At 44.1% G+C, this 22356-nt stretch overlaps 1 protein-coding gene across 1 annotated transcript in view; it reads right to left on the bottom strand.

Annotated features, from left to right (window-relative positions):
• Positions 1-1767: 1767 nt before the first annotated feature.
• The window catches only part of LCP2 (lymphocyte cytosolic protein 2), a 1189974-nt gene continuing 1169385 nt past the window's right edge, over positions 1768-22356 (bottom strand). Inside the window, exon 21 of the mRNA XM_073573677.1 lies at positions 1768-5619. Coding sequence (XP_073429778.1) covers positions 5491-5619 — 129 coding nt within the window. The 3' untranslated portion in view covers positions 1768-5490. The remainder of the gene's footprint in view (positions 5620-22356) is intronic.

Here is a 22356-nt window from a genome sequence, read left to right as displayed (position 1 = left end):
TCCCATGTGCAGCTTCCGGGCTGAGGATTGCAAATTTGCCTCCAGTAGTTGCTGATAACATGCTGTATTCATCTTTTCTTCAACTTTGACCAAGTTTCCTGTGCCTTTGTAGCTCACACAACCCCAAAACATCAGGGATCCACCTCCATGCTTTATAGTGTTCCATTCATCATAGGCCTTGTTGACCTCTCCAAATGTAATGTTTATGGTTGTGGCCAAAAAGTTCAATTTTGGTCTCATCACTCCAAATTACCTTGTTCCAGAAGTTTTGAGAATTGTCTCTGTGCTGTTTTGCGTATTGTAGGCAAGATACTTTGTGGCATATGCGCAGTAATGGCTTTCTTCTTGCAATTCAACCATGCAGCCCAATTTTTTTTCAAGTGCCTCCTTATTGTGCATCTTGAAACAGCCACACCGCTAGTTTTCAGAGAGCCCAGTATTTCTGCTGATGGATATTTTTTTGCATTTCGAACAATTTTCCTGGCAGTTGTGTAAGAAATTTTTGTTAGTCTGCCTGACTGTGGTTTTGTTTTTACAGAGCACCTGATTTTCCACTTGTTAATCACAGTTTGAATGCTGCTGACTGGCATTATCAATTCCTTGGATATTAATTTATGCCAATTTTCATGGTGTCTGCTCCTAATGTTAGCTGTTTGGGAAGCTTTTTGTCGGGGTGTTGTGCATACATTTGGTTTTGCCTAACATTGAATTTAATGGGGTTCGGTTACTTTCGTCGAACTGCTCAGCGAACATGTTCGGCTAACATCGGGACGCTCGTCAAACTGAACCTTGAAAAGTTCTCTCATCTCTAGTTACAATAGACTAATATTGACTGTATATTTGAGCTAACCTAGCACATGGCAGTAGTTTCCAAAGGCCAACCTTATGGAGGAAAGTGTGTTTCTTTTGCATCTCTGCACCTCCACCATAGTGGTCCTTAACACACGATTCTTTCTTCTCTTCAGACTTTATCTGAGTTCCCAGATTTTGACATATATTTTATACCTTTGCTTGAGCCAGTACCATCTGCTTCTGTGGTTACCTTGTGGTTATCCTTCACTCTAGATTATTCTAAATTATGTAATGTATTATAAATATTATATTATAAATATTCAGGCAAGGAGGGTGAACTGTGATTTAACTTAAAACTGTTTGACAGGAAGAGTGCAGACATTATGAGCTCCTGCAATATTAGCTTCTGTCTTTCCTTGTAGAAAACTTCAGATATATAATCCATGCAATGTCATTATATAGGAACTTTAAGTGAGAATTGTAGGACTTTATATTTTCATATCTCAATCACTAGTCACCATGAGACCCCAACTGAGAAGTATACCAACAGTTTTCAAATAGAAAATAACAATTGAGTAATGTAATTTTAGCTGAATTTTATATATTTGAATGAGCGACAAGATGAAATTAAAAAAATCACTGGAGTGCACATTAATGAAGAGCCAAATGTCTGGGAGCAAAACTCTACAGAGGCAGGACTTCCCTGGAAGAAGTCATGAAGATCTGGGCTGGTTGGAGAAAAAAGAAAAGACAGCAACTCTAATAAGAGATGGTTGATGTCACTGAATTCCCTTGTGTATTCTACCTCTGATTATTAGAGTCTCAATACATTTTCTGCTTCATGCTACAATGTAGGCATCACTAAGGCCATGAAGGAAACCTATTAAGAAGTTTCTATAGACTACTTGACATTAGTTTATAGGAAATATGATTGTTTTGAATGACAACAGATGAAAAATAAGGCAACAGATGAGGTTTAGTATTCACAAGTAATTTAATTTCAAAGGTGATCAAATGAGCAATAACTTATAAGCTGTAAGATGTTATATGATTGCAGGGAGGTTATCACAATAAATACTACATTAGGCAGATTCATTTTTCTGATTCTTCTGTTTAGCTTTGAATGGTTGATTATGAAAACTCAAGAATCTCTGTTCCTCATAGTGCCAGCATTTTTGTTAAAAGAATCATCCTGTAGACATTTCCTCCACAGGAATGTGTGTTTTCCATCAAGGAAAAGTCTATGGGAGTTGTTAGAAAAGAATAGCACAAGAAAAGTGTTCAGCTCTTTGCACCCCCCCCAAAAAAAAAACTAAGAAACAAAACAGAATACAATGGAGAGAGACATGCTGCCAATGCATGAATTTATATTACATAACTTAATGTTCACCGCCATGCAAAATCATTGCTTCTGCTCAGTACATATGACTGCATCTATATAAAAATGTGATTAATATCGAATCTGCTTGCTAAATATCTGCATAAACAAAATAATAATGCTAACTGGTAACTCATGATGTTTAGAGAGGATCTGTTTCCATGTATTATTAAATATACAGCTCTAGCACAAATTAAGAGACCACTGCAAATTTTCAGTTTGTCTGATTTTTCTCTTTATAGGCATATTTTTGAGTAAAATGTAAATTGCTCTTTTATAAACTACTGACAACATGTCTTCGAATTTCCAAGCACTAAATTTTGTATTTATTTTCAGAAAATGAGAAATGGTCAAAATAACAAAAAAAGTGGTGCTTGCAGACGTCAAATAATGCTAAGAAAACAAATTCATAATCATTTAGAAACAACAATACTAATGTTTTAACTCAGGAAGAGTTCAGAAATCAATATTTTGTGGAATAACCATGATTTTTAAACACAGCTTTCATGCTTTTGGGTGACCTTATGCCAATCTTGGTACAAAAATTTAAGCAGTTCTTCTTTGTTTGATGGCTTGTGAGTATTGATCTTCCTCTTGATTACATTCCAGAGGTTTTCAATGGGGTTCACGTCTGGAGATTGGGCTGGCCATGACAGGGATTTAATATGGTGGTCCTTCATTCACACATTGATTGTCCTAACTGTGTGGCATGTGCATTGTCCTGCTGGAAAAACCAGTCCTCAGTGTTGGAGAACATTGCCTGAGCAGAAAGAATCAACAGTTTTATAGCATAACCTTGTATGCGGCTTGATTCATATGTCCTTTGCAAAGATTATCCTGCCCAATTCCAGCCTTGCAGAAGCATCCCCAGATCATCACTGATCTTCCATCAAATTTCACAGTGGGTGCAAGACACTGTGGCTTGTACGCCTATCCAGGACTCCGTCTAATCATTAGACAACCAGGTGTTGGGCAAAGCTGAAAATTAGACTCATCAGAGAAGATTACCTTACTCCAGTCCTCTATGGTCCAATCCTTATGGTCTTTGGCAAACTTCAGCCTGGCTCTCCTTTGCTTCTCATTGATGAAAGGCTTTTTTCTAGCTTTACATGACTTGAGCCCTGCTTCTAGGAACCTGTTATGAACTGTTCTTGCCGTGCACTTCACCCCAGGATGGAGGCAACATGATACACAATGTATCCCTCTGCTAGTAAAGCCAAAATTGAGCCCTTCTTTTCCTCACTCAAGACTTTTGTTTTCAACTCCTTTGGCAGGGTTAAAGGTTATTTTTTCATTCCTATTACTTTTGGGATATTACTAGCAATTGTTTTGCCATCCAGCTTGTCCTATTGCAAGAGGATTGTCAACACCACAGCAGGGTTTTTTATACTTTCCTTTGTTAAATAAGATTTTGTTCAGGTGATCACCTAATCAGAAGCCTATTAAGTAGAATGAGGTGTACTCTGGTTGGAATTCAAATTACATTGGAATGGAATGGCTGTCAGACATGTAGAGAAGCTGATTTTTATAAAACTGTGCAATGGTCTCTTATTTTTTGCCAGAGCTGTATGTCTAAGGGTACCGTTACACCTAGCGATGCACCAGCGATCCCGACTAGCGATATGACGCGGTCAGGATCGCTGGTGAATCGCTAGGTGGTCGCTAGTGAGCTGCCACTCAGGCAGATCTCACCAGCGACATAGCTGGGGACGGGGGTCGCTACTTACCTGTCAGACGCGGCGATCCTGCGTCCTCCCGCCCGGCTCCACGCGTCGCTCGTCGTCACAGCAGGAAGCGCCACAGGAAGCTGACGACGAGAAATGGTCCAGCAGCTTCTCGCGTGAACAGCGATAACCAGCGGGGGAGCCGGTCGGAGGTATCACATGCAGCGATATCGCTAGCAATATCGCTGCAACGTCACAAAATCGGTGACTTTACAGCAATATTGCTAGCGATATCGCAGTGTGTAATGGGGGCTTAAGACTTGAAAAGGCTGGGATACTTACTTAAAATCCTTGTTAGAATGTCTATTATTCAGATATTAAAATGAGCAGTCCAGCTATGGAATGAGAGCACTCATAAGTCTAAGTGTGAGCCTTGTCGTCCTACCGTGTCTGACTGACAATTGCTATTTATACACAACAGTGTGAGATCTCAGCAGAAGAGGAGACACTGAACAGCTGTCAATCAGGCTGGATGGGTGAAGATTTGGTTAAACGTACATAACGGATTCTCGACCATTCTAACATAGGTTTTCAAAATAAACACAGCATCTGCATCAGGTCTGCCAAGTCTATTTAGTAGTCTAATTAGCAGGACATGTGGTTGTCCTGAGGAAGGAGTCCGATTTGTCAAATAAACCACCTTCAACTGGTTTGTTTATGATTTGGTCTTGAATCGGCATCGCACTTGGAGTCTACTTACGCTGACTTTCCAATATATATACAAATCTGTGGATGCTGACAACTAGGGTATGATAGTGGTTATGTCACACACAATCTTTACAATCGGGAAGCTTTCAACTAAATCTCTAATCATAATACCCAGATAAGGCCCTATTGCGCTTTGTATACTTTTAAAGTCTATTTAGTAATGTATGCAGTTTGTATTGTGAATTCTTGTGAAAGATCCTCTCTAATTTAAGCTAGGCTCTAATTTACAAAGAATATAATATTATAAAGGGTCTGAAAAAAACAAATTTAAAAAATGTCTTTTTAAAAATTGTAATATACTTATGTTTTAAGCAAGATTTGTCATGCACACAATACATTTATTTCACTCTCAGAATGCGGTTATCAAAAGTACTCAAACATAGATTAATGTGGTTGTCCAGCTGAAAAAGTATCTTTAGTTGTGCTCATAGAAATATATACATGTTAATAATATACTCAATTATCAAAACTGCCTCAATTTTCAGAAATTTGCAACAGTCTTACATCCTGGCAACTCAACTTCTGTTTTGTGCCTAACACTGGAGAGTTTTCTGTGTAGATACATCATCAGTGCTTTGTGTGTTATGGGGGCTAGATGACAGTCTCATATCAATAGGTAATTAAGTCCCTTTCTCCATTATAGCCAATGCATAGCTAGAAAAAAGGGCTGACTTGACTTTCTGGTTTATTTCACTAGCTAATTACTTCACAAATAACACTGATGAGGTGTCGACACAAGACGCTTTTACAACACTAACACGAAGCTACCAGGAGTCGGGGTCAACACTAATATCTGAAGACAAAAGTATATTATTATGTATTTACGTGAGAAAAATTAAAAATATGTATTTTAAACTGGATAACATTTTTGAAGTTATACAGAAAATTTTAATGAAATCTCCTGTCAGCAATACATAAAAGCTTGCAGTGTTGTCTTGAGCCTCTGTCTTTCCCATCAATAAGAAGTAGAGGAGTTCTGCGAAAGTAGTCAATTATTTCTGAGACAGATTCAAAAGTCTATAAAGGAAAAACAAAAATAAAAAAGAAAACAGGAGTTAATTTATAATGTGTTAATTACAGTTCATATGTTTTCTGTTTCAATATATTTATCTATCACCAATTGGACCCAATAGGTTACAGATCAGATAAGAGATCAGATATTCTGGATTCTCAGAAAGTCATAGAAAAATATTTAAAACTTTTGCATGCGTAGAGAATGCACAGGTATCCAGAGATATCCTATCAATACCTGCAAATCTTAAAGGGGTTGTCCACTACTAGGACTACGCCTTCTCATTCCTCATGTTTCGCCCCAATAAAATAAAAACACTAATAGTCACCTCCTGTGCCTGCGCTGTTCCAGCGGAGGAGGAAGTGGGAGCTGCGACTGGTCACTCACTTCCGCTTGATTACTTATATTGTATGTCTGAAGAAGGAGACAGTGATGCCAGCGGTGACTGGGCGCTGGGCTCACATGTCATAACAACATCATGTGAGCCCCAGGAATGCGAGTGCCAACACCGCTGGATCGATGCTGACACGGGAGGAAGGTATAAATTGTTTTTATCTTATAGGAGACAAACTTGGGGACTGCAAAGGGTTTGTCCTAGTAGTGGACAACTGCTTTAAAGAGGACCTGTCACCAGATCAAAAGTTTCAAGCTTTTGCTCCGATTCTATTATCGCTGCTCCCCTAAGTATTTTGTTTTAGTATTTTTTTCTTAAATCCGCCAAATGGTTCCAGAGATGTGGGCCTTTTTATGTAATGCATAAATTTTTATGATCATTATAAAAGGAGTGTTAATCACAAAGTAATAATTCAAAGCAGCCTAAAGACTCAACCACAGTGAATCCTGTGAGCCACAACACCTTAGTAAACATCATAAAAATAAAATAGGCTAATATTTTTGAAACTGTAAAAAATTCCATTCGGAATACTCAATAGAGAAGTGGAGATGAACTAGTGACCAGTTGCTCTTAACCACTTCCTGACATTGGATGTACCGGTATGACCTATTTTGAAGTGTGTTCTTGCAAATGGTTGTAGTGTTATGTCCTGGTGCTTATGCGGGCACAAGAGCTGTGGCCACACAATTGCCACCAGAAGCTCGACTTAAGTGATTGCCAAGCCTCAGCTGTCAAAGCCAGGGCCAGTACCTTCACCGCACCCAGCTGTTTAACACTCTATATGCTGTAATCAATAGTCATTCCCTCTCTTACCCGATCGGAACGCCCATTAGTTGCCATGATGGCAAGAGGTCAAATAATGACCTTCGAGTTTGCTAGCTATGGTGGCATGTTAGACCTTGCCAAGAGCAATATATAGATATTTTTTTTAAATCACAAAATAAGGAACAAAAAAACTGGAAAAATGGTAAACCAAAAAATATGTATATTTATGTTAAAACGAACAAAAAGTACACATATTTGGTATTGTCACATGCAAAACAGCCTGATCTATGAAACTGTCACAGTAGTTAACACCTTGATTGAACACAGTAAAATAATAAATAAATGAAAAATGTGGCAAAAAACTATGCTTGTAATCATACCGCCGAACAAAATGTGGAAAAAAATGCCATAAAACCTCAAAAGCACTGTATTTTGCGGCCTATACGATGCACTGAACAATAAATAAATAAATCACAATATCTATGTCATGTCTCCAATCTAAGAAGAGATAAAATCATGATAAAAAATATGATGACAATGTTTTTTGCCTGGGACCTTCAGGAGCGGAGTTATGGCAAAAGTTCAGAATCTCAGTTTCTTAAGACTAAAGCACATCCTATAGTTCTCTGAGGTCCAGCCCTGTTGTGAGTCACCAGAGGAGAGGGGTGTGAGGGTAAAGCCCCCGTTACACACTGCGATATCGCTAGCAATATCGCTGCAAAGTCACCGATTTTGTGACGTTGCAGCGATATTACTAGCGATATCGCTGCATGTGATACTTACCTCTGACCCGCTCCCCCGCTGGTTATCGCTGATCACGCGAGAAGCTGCTGGACCATTCCTCGTCGGTCACTTCCTGCGGTGCTTCCTGCATGCAGGATCGCCGCGTCTGACAGGTAAGTAGCGACCCCCGACCGCTGCGATGTCGCTAGCGAGATCTGCCTGAGTGGCAGCTCACTAGCGACCACCCAGCGATGCACCAGCGATCCTGACTGCGTCATATCGCTAGTCGGGATCGCTGGTGCATCGCTAGGTGTAACGGTACCCTAATTTGTGCTGATAAAAAGCCAAGGAAAATTGTGATGTGTTTAACACCAGGAAAAAAAGCAGTGGCCGCATCTTATAGCAGCAAAACGAGGTGACAGGTTCCCTTTAAATAACAAATTTGATAGTTCTGTCTCTCTTGTTCTGTAAACTGCGCCTCAGAAAAAGCTATACACTACCTGTAATGGGTGTCCAATTGGCCTGTAAATGGACTGGTGCTAACAGCTAAGAATCTTTCTTGGGTTATTGTGACACTGGCAGTGATCGTACAGGAGTAAATACAGTATATATCCCATGCATTGAAATCAGTTGTATATATACAATACGATCAATGTGAGTTCCGCAATAATCGGCTTGGTAGTGGAAACAGATGCAGCCTCCTCTGCTAATCAATGAGAAAGAAAAAGCACTACTGGAATATATGCACACCACATTACATAGTAACATAGTTTTGAAGGCTGAAGGAAGACCTTATGTCCATCTAGTTCAGCCTATTTTTAGTGCAGCTGTTCTGCATTGTTGATCCTGGGGAAGGCAAAAAACCCACAGAGTTGAAGCCAATTTTCTCCATAGGGAAAAAAATTCCTTCCCCTAAGCTGGGTCAGCCATCTACCTATAATATTATGTTATTCGTAACCTCCTATACTGTTACTCACAAGAAAAGCATCCATTCCTTTCTTAAATTTATTCAGTGAGTTGGCCATCACCACTTCCTCAGGAAGAGAATTCCAGAGCCTCACTGCTCTTACCGTGAAGAACCCTCTTCTATGCTGGTGCAGAAATTGTCTTTCCTCCAAACGAAGAGAATGCCCCCTTGTTCTTGTCACAGTCCTTGGTACAAACAGTTCATTGGAGAGATCTCTGTATTGCCCTCTGATATACTTGTACATATATATTAAGTCTCCCCTAAGTCTTCTCTTTTCTAGAGTAAATAGACCTAATTTTGATAACCTTTCTGGGTATTGTAGTGAACCAACTCCATTTATCATTTTAGTAGCCCGCCTTTGAACCCTTTCAAGTTCAGTAATGTCTTTCTTGAGCTTGTACATTATTATGCAAAAATATTTATAAATTTTATTGATCCTCAATTACATATAAAACAATTAAAAACACATATAAGAACTGTGTCCATTCAAATAGCAATACATGAATGTCCGCTTTTTAAACAGTTTCGTATATCTGCTGTTTGATTATGGTCAAAACTAGACAGAGACAGCGTGTGTCAGTCCGTATAAAAATAGACGGAGATTGACAATTTTCCATACACACACCATATAGCGGTGTACGCTCCTCACACAATACCGTGTACCAGCTGGTATCACGGACAAATAGAAGCTATCTGTGTGTGATTCTGGAAAAACAAGCAGAGGAAATTTTCCATTTTTCCAGACCTACACCTTAGAGAGTTGTCTGCTTTTCAAACAGTTTCGTAAATCTGCTGTTTGATTACTCTCTAAACTAGACAGAGACAGCGTGTGTCAGTCCGTATACAAATAGACGGAGATTGACAATTTTCCATACAGACACCGTATAGCGGTGTACGCTCCTCACACACTACCGTGTATCGTCTTATATCACGATCAAATAGAAGATATCTGTGTGTGACTTTGGAAAAACAAGCCAAGGAGATTTTCCATTTTTCCAGACCTACACCTTAGAGAGCTGTCCGCTTTTCAAACAGTTTTGTATATCTGCTGTTTGATCACGGTCAAAACTAGACAGAGACAATGTGTGTCGTGTGTCAGTCCGTATAAAAATAGACGGAGATTGACAATTTTCCATACAGACACCGTATAGCGGTGTACGCTCCTCACACACTACCGTGTACCGGCTGGTATCACGGACAAATAGAAGCTATCTGTGTGTGACTCTGGAAAAACAAGCCAAGGAGATTTTCCATTTTTCCAGACCTACACCTTAGAGAGCTGTCCGCTTTTCAAACAGTTTCGTATATCTGCTGTTAGATAACGGTCAAAACTAGACAGAGACAGCATGTATCAGTCCGTATAAAAATAGATGGTGTGGTGTAATGACCACTGTGTCCACTAGGGGGCGCTGTGTGGATGTCCCAAGAGAGAGGATGATGGGCAGAATACGGAGTGGCCGTGGTGTGTCTCAAAGTGGGTGGCTTTGAGATGAAGGCTTGGTTATGTGCTGATCAGCAGAGCTGATCTGTCGTGCCTATGTGTTAGGGAGAAGCCTTCAAGCAGCTGGAGAGATGGGTGGGTTCTAGCTGCCCACAAACCCACCCAGGGGTGTGTCTGATAACACCTATAGTAAAAGGTTGTGTGAGTAGGTGAAGGACCTGTGATGAGGTCATAGCCATGTGACCCAGGGGGCGTGGCTACGGACCATATAACGTAGCCAGGGTAGGTCACAAGAGTGAATGCTGGGACCTGATTGGTCCAGTTTGGAAGGTCCCGTGAGGAGAAGGATCTCCTCACTAACAGCCTGTGGAGCGGCTGTGTGGGTAATGGCGGCCAGTGTCTGAGAGTCCCTGAGGAGTGAGTGGATGTCTGCAGCCTGGAGAAACAGCCATATGGGAACCCTGACGTGGGTGAGATAACCCTGGGGCTAAATAGCCTGTATAATGGACGCTATGCTGTCATGTGAAGCTATATAATGGAAGCTGCGCTGTTGTATATTGCTGCTGTGGTTTATGATGGCAAATAAACCTCATGGACTGTTATGGCTTATGAAAACCCGAGCTGGATCTGATTGTGTGGCTGCCAAGCGAGTGTCCCCCAACCTTGAATAACAGCGCTACCTCACAATTGGTGGAGAAGGCTATGGGCAGTGGTGTAGCCTTGTTGCTGTGAGCAACGGATAAGGACAGCAAAATTCGGTGGCAAAGAGCAACGCTGAGCCAGGAGGACTGACGGTTGTGGAAGCCGTGTGATGTGCTGCTGACCGGCCATGTGTGAGCAGAGTCTGTGACGGCCTGCAAGTGGGGAAGCCACTGTCCGGCTGTGGTTATGGAAACCGTGGGGCGGCCTAGTGAGTAAGGCGCTGTCCGGATCGGTGAGCTCAGTGCGGCTGCTTCCCCAGGAGAAAGAGACTGGTAATTGCTAGGGTGCCTCTGTGGAGAAGAGGTACCCGAGGACCTGTGTGGGCGACACAGGAGAAACGGACTGGTGTTCGTGTGGTACTTACCTGGGTCAATGAGTAAAACGGTGACCCGTGTGGCCGACACAGGTATCGGACAGCTGTTCGTGTGGTACTGACCTGGGTCAGTGAGGAAGACAGTGTACTTGGAGGGTCCAGTGAGGAAAGGTCCTGGAGGGTCAGCCCTGGGAGCAGAGTCGGATCCCAGGAGCACGTGGTGTGACCTTGGACCTGGTGAGGCGCGAGTGTTGGGCAGTCTCAGGCGGAGACAGATGTCCTGAAGAGCACCCGCCAAGCCCCTGAACCTGGTGAGGCCGGTGTGTGGGGAGACCCTGGGAGGAGGGTCGCTCCCTGAATCGCACCCGGTGCGCCCTGTGTGTTGGACGGTCTCAAGTGGAGACAGGAGCGTCCTGAATAGCACACAGTCAGGACACGTGAGTTTTGGAGTTTTTTGTGGTGTGTTTTTTTTCTTTTTTCTCGACTCAGCCTGCCGTGGCTCAGTGGGAGTCAAGAAGGTGACAAGCGGCTTGATGTGGCTCGGTGGGGCCACGAAGGTGACAAGCGGCTTCCGGTGGATCGGCGGGTCCACGAAGACGGCGCAGTAGGAGCTGCAGTGACTCCAGCCGCTGTGTGTGTGAACAGCAGCCGGTGGTGTCGGTGATCGGTGACAGCAGGAGCTGTGGTGGTGCCAGCAAGGACTTGTGTGGTATCGTGAGAGACAAACTGTGTGGTGTGAACTGTGGTCTGAGAAGACCGGTATAACAGACATGAGGAGATCCCGAAAGGGGGTGGAGTCCCAAAAGGGGGCGGTGACCCAAACCGGGGTGGTAGCCCAAAAAGAGGTGGAGTCCCAAATTGGGGTGGTAGCCAAAAAAGAAGTGGAGTCCCAAAAGGGGGTGGAGTCCCAAATTGGGGTGGTAACCCAAAAAGGGGTGGAGTCTCAGAGGGAGGCAGTAACCCAAATTGGGGTGGTGGTCCAGAAAGGGGCCGAGTTTGATGAAATGGCAGCACTGGTTGGCTCAGTGGGTATGTCTGGGAAACTGCAGTGTTCATGTATGTCATTTCCAGAATGTGGGATATTCTTTCCGAGTGATGACTGGCCGCAAGTGTGTTCCGTGATGCTACACCGGGAAGGGATCTCGGGACTGTTGGACTCAAAGAGTCAGGTGACGCTGGTAGGAACTCCTCTCACTTTCTGTCTGACCGAGAAAATGGTCCAGGTTCACTGTGCACATGGGGTCACAGTGAACTATGCGGTAGACAGAATAATGTTTGAGGGTCTCGAAGGCAGTGAGTGTCAAGGGGGCAGTATACCATCAGACTTAGTGTATGCCTTGGAGTGGGGCCGGGACTTTGTCAGGTTTGATGATATATGCCAGGAGGGTGGAGACATTCCTACTGTTGGGCTAACCAATACGAAGACGGTGATGGCTCCTGACGTGGAAAGGTCAGAGGTGGAAGTGACCGGGAAAAGGGGTATGTCAGCCCAACGGACGGACCAGACATCTCGTGACAAAACTGGCACTGACCTGGTGGATAAGACGGCTGAAGTACTCACACGGTTAGTGAGTAACTGGAGGGATGAATCAGACTCTGGGGGTGACTGTGGCTCTGAGAGAGACAGGGAGCACAGAATAGCAGGGCTAGAGAAAGAAGTCTCTGAGCTCAAAGGTCACATGGTAACGTGGCAAGGACTGAATCAGGCCCTCAGAGAAGAGGTGGATGAACATGTCAAACGAGAAAGCGTACTGAGACAAATGGCCGAGCACAGGGTCGAGGAGCTCGAGAGAGAAGTCTTGGAGCTCAGAGGTCACCTGTCCACCTGGCAAAGTGTGAACAAGAACCTCAAGGAAGAGATGGAGGAACTCAGAGGAGTAGTAAAAAGTCTTCTGCGAGAGAAGTTGGACGAAGACTTACCGCGGGTGAACGCGAGTGATAATAAGACAGAACTGCCAGTAGCCATCGTGGCAAAGGGACATGAAGTGATCCCATCGTGTGAAGTTGGTGGGTTAAGAACTAAAGAAGACAGTCACCCGGTCGGGGCAACTGTAGTGAGGGAAGTGTCCGTGGTAAAGCCAGATCCTTCGGTCCAGGAAGAGAGCAAGACCATGACCTTCCAGTCTGTGATTGATGTACCAGAGGACATGCAAGAAGCCTGTGCTGAGGAAGGTGTGCATGAAGCTTTCAAAGAGGCGGTCAAGGCGTGTGAGGTGCACTGGGCACCTGAGACTCGGCAGTTAGTGATAGTATCAGCCAGAGAAGATACATCAAACCGAGTAGCTGTCCTGAAAGAGATGCATTTGCAGTGTCTACGTGTCAAACAATTGGTTAGGCAGAGTAATGTGAAGGCTGCTCGACGCCTAGAGATAGCAAGAGAGGCTATGGATCGGCGGGGCTTGCGGAAAGATGTGGTTCCGGTACCCAAAGCTCTGATTGGGAGAATCATTGGAAGATCCGGGAAGGTGATGCAAGACCTCGTGAATATCTCCGGTGTGATGAGGGTGAGGATCCCTCCTGATGATGAAGACCCGGTATCCAGTGAAGTGGGTAGAATTCCCATCATCATGGTTGGCTCCATGGAGAGCCTGAGAGATTTTCGGATGCTCGTGGAGTATCGGGTGGGGTACCTGCAAGAAATTGAGCAGTTGAGGCTGGACCGTCAGCGAATTAATAAAGAAGTACGGAATACCAGGTGGCGGCCGCCTCCAACCCAAGATGTAAGGACCCGAAGGGTTCCTCCAAGTAGTGACATGGCAGGTGGCCGAAGAATGTCAGAAAGTGGCAGTACGATGGGCCGTGCGAGGCTGAGAGACAGCAGTTCCTGTGAGACGCTGAATGGGTCAGACTCAGGCCAGACAGTAGGACCGATTAAGACTGATGACCGTACCAACCGGGAGAGCCGGTCAGTGGGAGAACGGTCAGGTGACGAAGTGCACTCTAGGAGGGTGGTGACTAAACAGTGTCTGATGATGCAGACAGACTGCAAATGGAGGGTCAAAGACAATGACCGATATTCTGACCGCTTGGGGCGGGGGAGGCCTAATGCAGAGATGAGGCCGTATGACAGATGGAGACGGTTCTCTCGACCTGTGGGGCAAGGTGTAATGTGTGCCCGGTCTCGAGATCCTGGTGCAAGATTGTGTGTTCAACCCCACAAGTTTGAACAGAGGGGCGAGGTATGTGGTGTAATGACCACTGTGTCCACTAGGGGGCGCTGTGTGGATGTCCCAAGAGAGAGGATGAGTGGCAGAATACGGAGTGGCCGTGGTGTGTCTCAAAGTGGGTGGCTTTGAGATGAAGGCTTGGTTATGTGCTGATCAGCAGAGCTGATCTGTCGTGCCTATGTGTTAGGGAGAAGCGTTCAGGCAGCTGGAGACATGGGTGGGTTCTAGCTGCCCACAAACCCACCCAGGGGTGTGTCTGATAACACCTATAGTAAAAGGCTGTGTGAGTAGGTGAAGGACCTGTGATGAGGTCATAGCCATGTGACCCAGGGGGCGTGGCTACGGACCATATAACGTAGCCAGGGTAGGTCACAAGAGTGAATGCTGGGACCTGATTGGTCCAGTTTGGAAGGTCCTGTGAGGAGAAGGATCTCCTCACTAACAGCCTGTGGAGCGGCTGTGTGGGTAATGGCGGCCAGTGTCTGAGAGTCCCTGAGGAGTGAGTGGATGTCTGCAGCCTGGAAAAACAGCCATATGGGAACCCTGACGTGGGTGAGATAACGCTGGGGCTAAATAGCCTGTATAATGGACGCTATGCTGTCATGTGAAGCTATATAATGGAAGCTGCGCTGTTGTATATTGCTGCTGTGGTTTATGATGGCAAATAAACCTCATGGACTGTTATGGCTTATGAAAACCCGAGCTGGATCTGATTGTGTGGCTGCCAAGCGAGTGTCCCCCAACCTTGAATAACAGCGCTACCTCACAACGGAGATTGACAATTTTCCATACACACAGTATAGCGGTGAACGCTCCTCACACACTACCGTGTACCGGCTGGTATCACGGACAAATAGAAGCTATCTGTGTGTGACTCTGGAAAAACAAACTGAGGAGATTTTCCATTTTTGCAGACCTACACCTTAGAGAGCTGTCCGCTTTTCAAACAGTTTCGTATATCTGCTGTTTGATCATGGTCAAAACTAGACAGAGACAGCGTGTGTCAGTTCGTATAAAATAGAAAAACACGGCACTCAATGAGGAGAGAGGTGCACAAGTCGGGTATCCTGCCACCTAACAATGTAGTACAAAAACTTGGCACTCAAAAAGAAAAATTGATTTGACAGTTCCTTTATTGTGAAAGGCATCCAGTTGAGTACATTCCTTTAAACGTTTTCGGTCATACAATTGACCTTCATCAGAAACAGAATTTTTTTCACAGTTGGTTTTAACTAGAATGAGTTTACAAAAAGACAAGGCATTATAATTAGTGAACAAATGAATATGTAACAAATATCCGAGCAACAGGATGCTGATGATAAACGTATGAACATCATGTATAGTTTAACCCCTTAACGACCAGGGGTATTTTTGGTTTTGCATTTTCATTTTTCCCTCCCCTTCTTTCCAGAGCCATAACTTTTTTATTTTTCTGTTTATATGGCCATGTGAGGGCTTATTTTTTGCGGGATGAGTTGTACTTTTAAATGACACCATTGGTTTTAGCATGTTGTATACTCGAAAACGGGAAAAAAATTCCAAGTGCGGTGAAATTGCCAAAAAAGTGCAATCCCACACTTGTTTTTTGCTTGGCTTTTTTGTTAGGTTCACTAGATGCTAAATCTGACCTGCCATTATGATTCTCCAGGTCATTACGAATTCATAGACACCAAACATGTCTATGTCCTCTTTTATCTAAGTGGTGAAAAAAAATTCCAAAGTTTGCTAAAAAAAAAAAAAAAAATTGCGCAATTTTCCGAGACCCGTAGCGTCTCCATTTTTCATGATCTGGGGTCGGGGGAGGGCTTATTTTTTCCATGCCGGACTGACGTTTTTAATGATACCACGTTTGTGCAGATACGTTCTTTTGATCGCCCGTTATTCCATTTTAATGCAATGTCTTGGTGACCAAAAAAACGTAATTCTGGCGTTTTGAATTTTTTTCTCGCTACGCCGTTTAGCGATCGGGTTAATGCTTTTTTTTATTGATAGATCGGGCGATTCTGAACGCGGCGATACCTAATATGTGTATGTGGGATTTTTTTTTTACTGTTTTATTTTGATTGGGGCGAAAGGGGGGTGATTTGAACTTTTATGTTTTTTTAATTTTTTTTATTTTTAAACATTTTTTTTTTTACTTTTGGCATGCTTCAATAGCCTCCATAGGAGGCTAGAAGCTTGCGCAACCCGATCGGCTCTGCTACATATGGGCGATGAGCAGATCGCCCATATGTAGCAGATTTACTGCTGTGCTTTCAGCGCCGACCACCGGGTGGCGCTGAAAGCGATATGCCTGGAACAACCATAGAGGTCTCATAGAGACCTCTGGTTGTCCAGGCAACATGACGCCGACCCCCGATCACGTGACGGGGGTCGGCGATGACGTCATTTCCGGCCCGGCGGCCGGAAATGCTATTTAAATGCCCGCTGTCAGCTTTGACAGCGGCATTTAACTAGTTAATAGGCACGGGCGGACGGCGATTCCGCTCGCGCCTATTGCGGGCACATGTCAGCTGTTCATAACAGCTGACACATCACGGCTTTGATGCGGGCTCAGCGCCAGAGCCCTCATCAAAGCAGGGGAGATGTCCGATGACGGACTGAGTCCGTCGTTGGACATTAAGGGGTTAAACAAGAAGTCGATGACTAAATAAAAACAGAAACAGCGAATCCTGAGATAAGGTTCAAGTGAGCCTAGTGAGACTCCACAGGTTCCAAGGGCGGTGGTGGAAAGTCCGTGCTGTGATGGTTTGTAAGGAACATATGTAAGAAACGTGCCCTAGGAAGTTTAAAACAAGCAACGAGTGTGACACTAAACAATAAAGGATACTGTGAAATTCGTGGTCGGTGCTACTTGGTGTGCAACACCACATAAAAGGTGATAGCCGACTGGAATGAGTGCCAAGACAGGTACCTGAGAGGAGCTGTAGTGGAAAATTCCATATATTATTATTAAAGAACTGCTGTCGTGAGTAGGCACTATTCAGTACTGGAAGAAAAAGAACAAAACGGTGAGTGACAATGGCACATGTACATATTGGGGGATGTTATGTAAAAAGAAGGTGACAAAGTCCAAAAACAGTCAATTAATATCTGGGTATATTCGTTAATAATGTGGAGAAACAGACGTCTGAGAGGCAGCAGCTACTGAGGATGAAAGGACACTGAAGATGATAAGTAAAATGAGTATAAATGTGTGTACTGAGATAGGCTAAGGATATGCACATAATGTGAACTAGATTACCCATTCATGTAGGAAATCACTAGATTCACGGGATTGACACCTTAAGTTATGCAGGGAACGGTATATCCAATAAATGGTATGGGTGTCCAGAAATTTGCACTATGATTGAAACAGATAGAAGACATAGGTAGCACTGAGGACAAAAGGATGTAAGGTGAGCACTGTATTAAGAAGTGTAAAAATCACCTGTACTATATTCAGGAAACTATCCTGTATTGTTTGTGACAGGCATGAAACTGTCATTCATGCCTGTCACAAACAATACAGGATATTACATCCTTTTGTCCTCAGTGCTACCTATGTCTTCTATCTGTTTCAATCATAGTGCAAATTTCTGGACACCCATACCATTTATTGAATATACTGGTCCCTGCATAACTTAAGGTGTCAATCCCATGAATCTAGTGATTTCCTACATGAATGGGTAATCTAGCTCACATTATGTGCATATCCTTAGCCTATCTCAGTACACACTGTTTATACTCATTTACTTATCATCTTCAGTGTCCTTTCATCCTCAGTAGCTGCTGCCTCTCAGACGTCTGTTTCTCCACATTATTAACGAATATACCCAGGTATTCATTGACTGTTTTTGGACTTTGTCACCTTCTTCATTTACATAACATCCCCCAATATGTACATGTGCCATTGTCACTCACCGTTGTGTTCTTTTTCTTCCAGTACTGAATAGTGCCTACTCACGACAGCAGTTCTTTAATATAATATATGGAATTTTCCACTACAGCTCCTCTCAGGTACCTGTCTTGGCACTCATTCCAGTCGGCTATCACCTTTTATGTGGTGTTGCACACCAAGTAGCACCGACCACAAATTTCACAGTATCCTTTATTGTTTAGTGTCACACTCGTTGCTTGTTTTAAACTTCCTAGGGCACGTTTCTTACATATGTTCCTTACAAACCATCACAGCATGGACTTTCCACCACCGCCCTTGGAACCTGTGGAGTCTCACTAGGCTCACTTGAACCTTATCTCAGGATTCGGTTTCTGTTTTTATTTAGTCATCGACTTCTTGTTTAAACTATACATGATGTTCATACGTTTATCATCAGCATCCTGTTGCTCGGATATTTGTTACATATTCATTTGTTCACTAATTATAATGCCTTGTCTTTTTGTAAACTCATTCTAGTTAAAACCAACTGTGAAAAAAATTCTGTTTCTGATGAAGGTCAATTGTATGACCGAAAACGTTTAAAGGAATGTACTCAACTGGATGCCTTTCACAATAAAGGAACTGTCAAATCAGTTTTTCTTTTTCAGTCCATATAAAAATAGACGGAGATTGACAATTTTCCATACACGCACCGTATAGAGCTGTCCGATTCTCAAACAGTATTGTATATCTGCCGTTCGCATTACAGTCACATCTATACAGAGTCAGCGTGTGTGTGAGCCACTCCGCAAATACATATACGGAGAATTGTTAGTTACACAAGAAACGTATACAGCTGTGCACTTCTGATACAGTTCCGTATATCTGCTTGTTGGATTACAGTCAAATACATACTGTGAGAGCGTCTGTGACTAACAAAATATATACGTAGATTTAATTTTATTAATACACCTTACACAGGTGGACGCTCCTCAAACAGTACCATCTTTCTGCAGGTATTTTTGGTGCATTTTTCCAAACATGAGGAAGTATGGTGGAAGAGGCCACGGACGTGGGCAGGGGGCGCAGCTGGTACTGATGGTGGTGGTGCATCGGCTGGTTCTGGCAAAAGCACAATAGCAGCTAAGGCAGGAGGTGTTGAGCCTGCGTCATCGTTTGGCCCAAGAAGTCCTGTAAGGTTCCCTTTTCTTGGAGTAGGAAAACTGCTTTTAAAGCAGGAGCATCAGGAACAGGTTTTGGCGTACAGGGCCAAAACAGCCACCAGCTCTATTGCCTCCTCTTCTGAACGTTCGAAACCTTCCCTACTTATTTAAACATGCCATCATAACCCCTTTACTTAAAAAGCCATCCCTGGACCAGAACTGTACTGCTAACTACAGACCTTTCTCTAAACTTTCCTTCATCTCTAAACTCCTGGAACGCTTGGCCCACTCCCATCTAATCTGCTATCTCTCGGATAACTCTCTTCTCGACCCCTTACAATCCGGTTTCCGCTCTTTACACTCTACTGAAACTGCCCTCACTAAAGTCTCTAATGATCTAATAACAGCTAAATCGAAAGGTCATTGCTCCCTGCTGATTCTCCTGGATCTCTCTGCCTCATTTGACACTGTGGATCACCAGCTCCTCCTCACTATGCTCCGCTCTATAGGCCTCAAGGACACAGCCCTCTCCTGGCTCTCCTCCTACCTCTCTGACCGCTCCTTCACTGTATCTTTTGCTGGCTCCTCTTCCTCTCCTCGTCCCCTTACTATCGGGGTCCTGCAAGGCTCAGTCCTAGGCCCCCTCCTCTTCTCTCTATACACTGCCCCTATTTGACAAACAGCAGATTTGGGTTCCAGTATCATCTCTATGCTGATGACACCCAATTATACACTTCTTCCCCTGACATCACCCCTACCCTAATTCGAAATACCAAGGATTGTCTGTCTGCTATCTCTAACATCATGTCCTCCCTCTATCTGAAACTAAATCTCTCCAAAACTGAACTTCTTGTGTTTCTCCCTTCTACTAACCTCACTCTACCTAACATCGAAATAACCCTGGAGGGTTCAACCATAACTCCCAAGCAGCATGCCCGCTGTCTTGGGGTCATATTTGACACTGAACTTTCCTTTACTCCCTATATCCGATCACTCACTCGCTCTTGTCACCTGCATCTTAAAAATATCTCCAGAATCCGACCTTTTCTCACCTTTGAAACTGCTAAGACTCTTACTGTCGCTCTTATTCATTCTCGTCTTGTCTACTGCAACTCTCTTCTGATCGGTCTCCCTCTTACCAAACTTTCTCCTCTCCAAACTATCTTGAATGTGGCAGCCAGGGTCATATTTCTGTCCAGCCGCTTCACCGATGCCTCCATCTTGTGCCAGTCATTACACTGGCTACCTATTCGCTACAGGGTTCAGTATAAACTCATCTCTCTCACCCACAAAGCTCTCCACTGTTATGCACCGCCTTATATCTCCTCTCTCATCTCTGTCTATCGCCCTACACGTGCCCTCCGTTCTACAAATGACCTAAAGGGCCTGTCACACTAAGCGATATCTCTAGCAATATCGCTATAACGTCACTGGTTTTTGTGACGTTATAGCGATATTGCTAGTGATATCGCTATGTGTGATACTTACCTCCGACCGCTCCTCCCCTGGTTATCGCTGATCGCGTGAGAACGTCCTGGACCGTTTCTCGTCGTCAGCTTCCTGCTGGGGCTTCCCGCTGTGGAGACGAGTGACATGTGGACGCGGGCGGGAGGACATCAGGATCGCCTCGTCTGACAGGTAAGCAGCGACCCCCGACCCCTGCGATGTCGCTGGTGAGATCTGCTTGTGTGGCAGCTCACTAGCGACCACTTAGCGATGCACCAGCGATCCTGACCGCGTTATATCGCTGGTCGGGATCGCTGGTGCATCGCTAAGTGACAGTACCTTAAGACTAATATCCCCTGTAATCCGAACCATGCACCTCCGCCTCCAAGACTTGTCTCGTGCTGCGCCAGCTCTCTGGAATGCACTTCCCCAGACGATCAGACTGATACCTAGCCCCGACCTATTCAAGCGCGCTTTGAAAACCCATCTCTTCAAACAAGCCAACCACATCAACTACACAGTAAACTAACTTTGCCCTGTTCCCTCCTTCCAAATATTATTCTGAATCTGCACCCTACTATTCATCTGTCTCCATACCCTCCATGCACACGATAACTGCACTTGATACTTGACTATTGCACTTAAACACACGGGCTGATGATCGGATCATGCAGCTTTATATGAAAATCCCTATTTATTATAATTGCCAGACCTGAATTAACAAGCACTTTTCACCTACTGTGTCCCCCCCCCATTTCCTTGTAGATTGTAAGCTTGCGAGCAGGGACCTCACTCCTAATGTCACTGTTTGTCTTAACTTGCATTGAATTTGTCTGTACATGTCCCCGCTTAATTGTAAAGTGCTGCGGAATATGTTGGCGCTATATAAATAAAAATTATTATTATTATTATTATTAAGCACGGAGTCGTCAGTGCAGGGTTCTGGTCAGGAAAAACACCTTTCCTTGTGTCCTTCACTCCCACCAAAAGTTAAGGATGCGGCAGCCCACACTTCAGATTACTCTATGGAGCTCTTTTCACATACCATGCCTTGGGTTATCCAGTCAAATCCTGAATTCCCCAGTCCAAGATGAATCTGACATGGAGTGCACTGATGCACGTCCCATTGGTCTGAGGGTGAAACGCAGAGGAGAAGGACAACTGAATTCCCAGCTTGGAACAGAAAGTCCTCCAAAATCTAGACACAAACTGAACCCCTCTGTCAGACACAATGTTCTCAGGAATCCCGTGCAAGCGAACCACCTGTTGCAAAAACAAGGGCACCAACTCTGAGGAAGATGGCAACTTAGGGAGTGGTACAAGATGGACCATCTTAGAGAATCTATCACAAATCACCCAAATAACAGTCATTCTCTGAGAGACAGGCATATCAGAGATAAAATCCATTGAAATATGGGTCATTGGCCTCCTGGGCACCGGCAAAGGCATCAACAAGCCACTAGAGCGAGAACAAGGTTTAGACCGGGAGCAAGTCCCACAGGACTGCACAAAATTCCTGACATCATGAGACAAGGCGGGCCACCAAAAAGACCGACTCACCAGATCTCTAGTACCAAAAATACCTGGATGACCAGCCAATGCAGAGCAATGAACTTCAGACATCACTCTCTTCCTCCACTGGTCAGGAACATACAACTTTCCACTGGGACAACGTTCAGGTATGTCCTCCTGAAACTCTTTCAGAGCACGTCTCAAATCGGGCGAGATGGCAGAAAGAACTACCCCCTCGCCTAAGATGGTAGCAGGCTTAGTCACAACAGGAGAATCAGCAAGGAAACTCC

Source organism: Dendrobates tinctorius, unplaced genomic scaffold (assembly GCF_039654945.1).
Source record: "Dendrobates tinctorius isolate UK_male_01 unplaced genomic scaffold, ASM3965494v1 ptg000036l, whole genome shotgun sequence".
NCBI lineage: Eukaryota > Metazoa > Chordata > Amphibia > Anura > Dendrobatidae > Dendrobates > Dendrobates tinctorius.
This window is presented reverse-complemented; position numbering and strand designations above follow the sequence as displayed.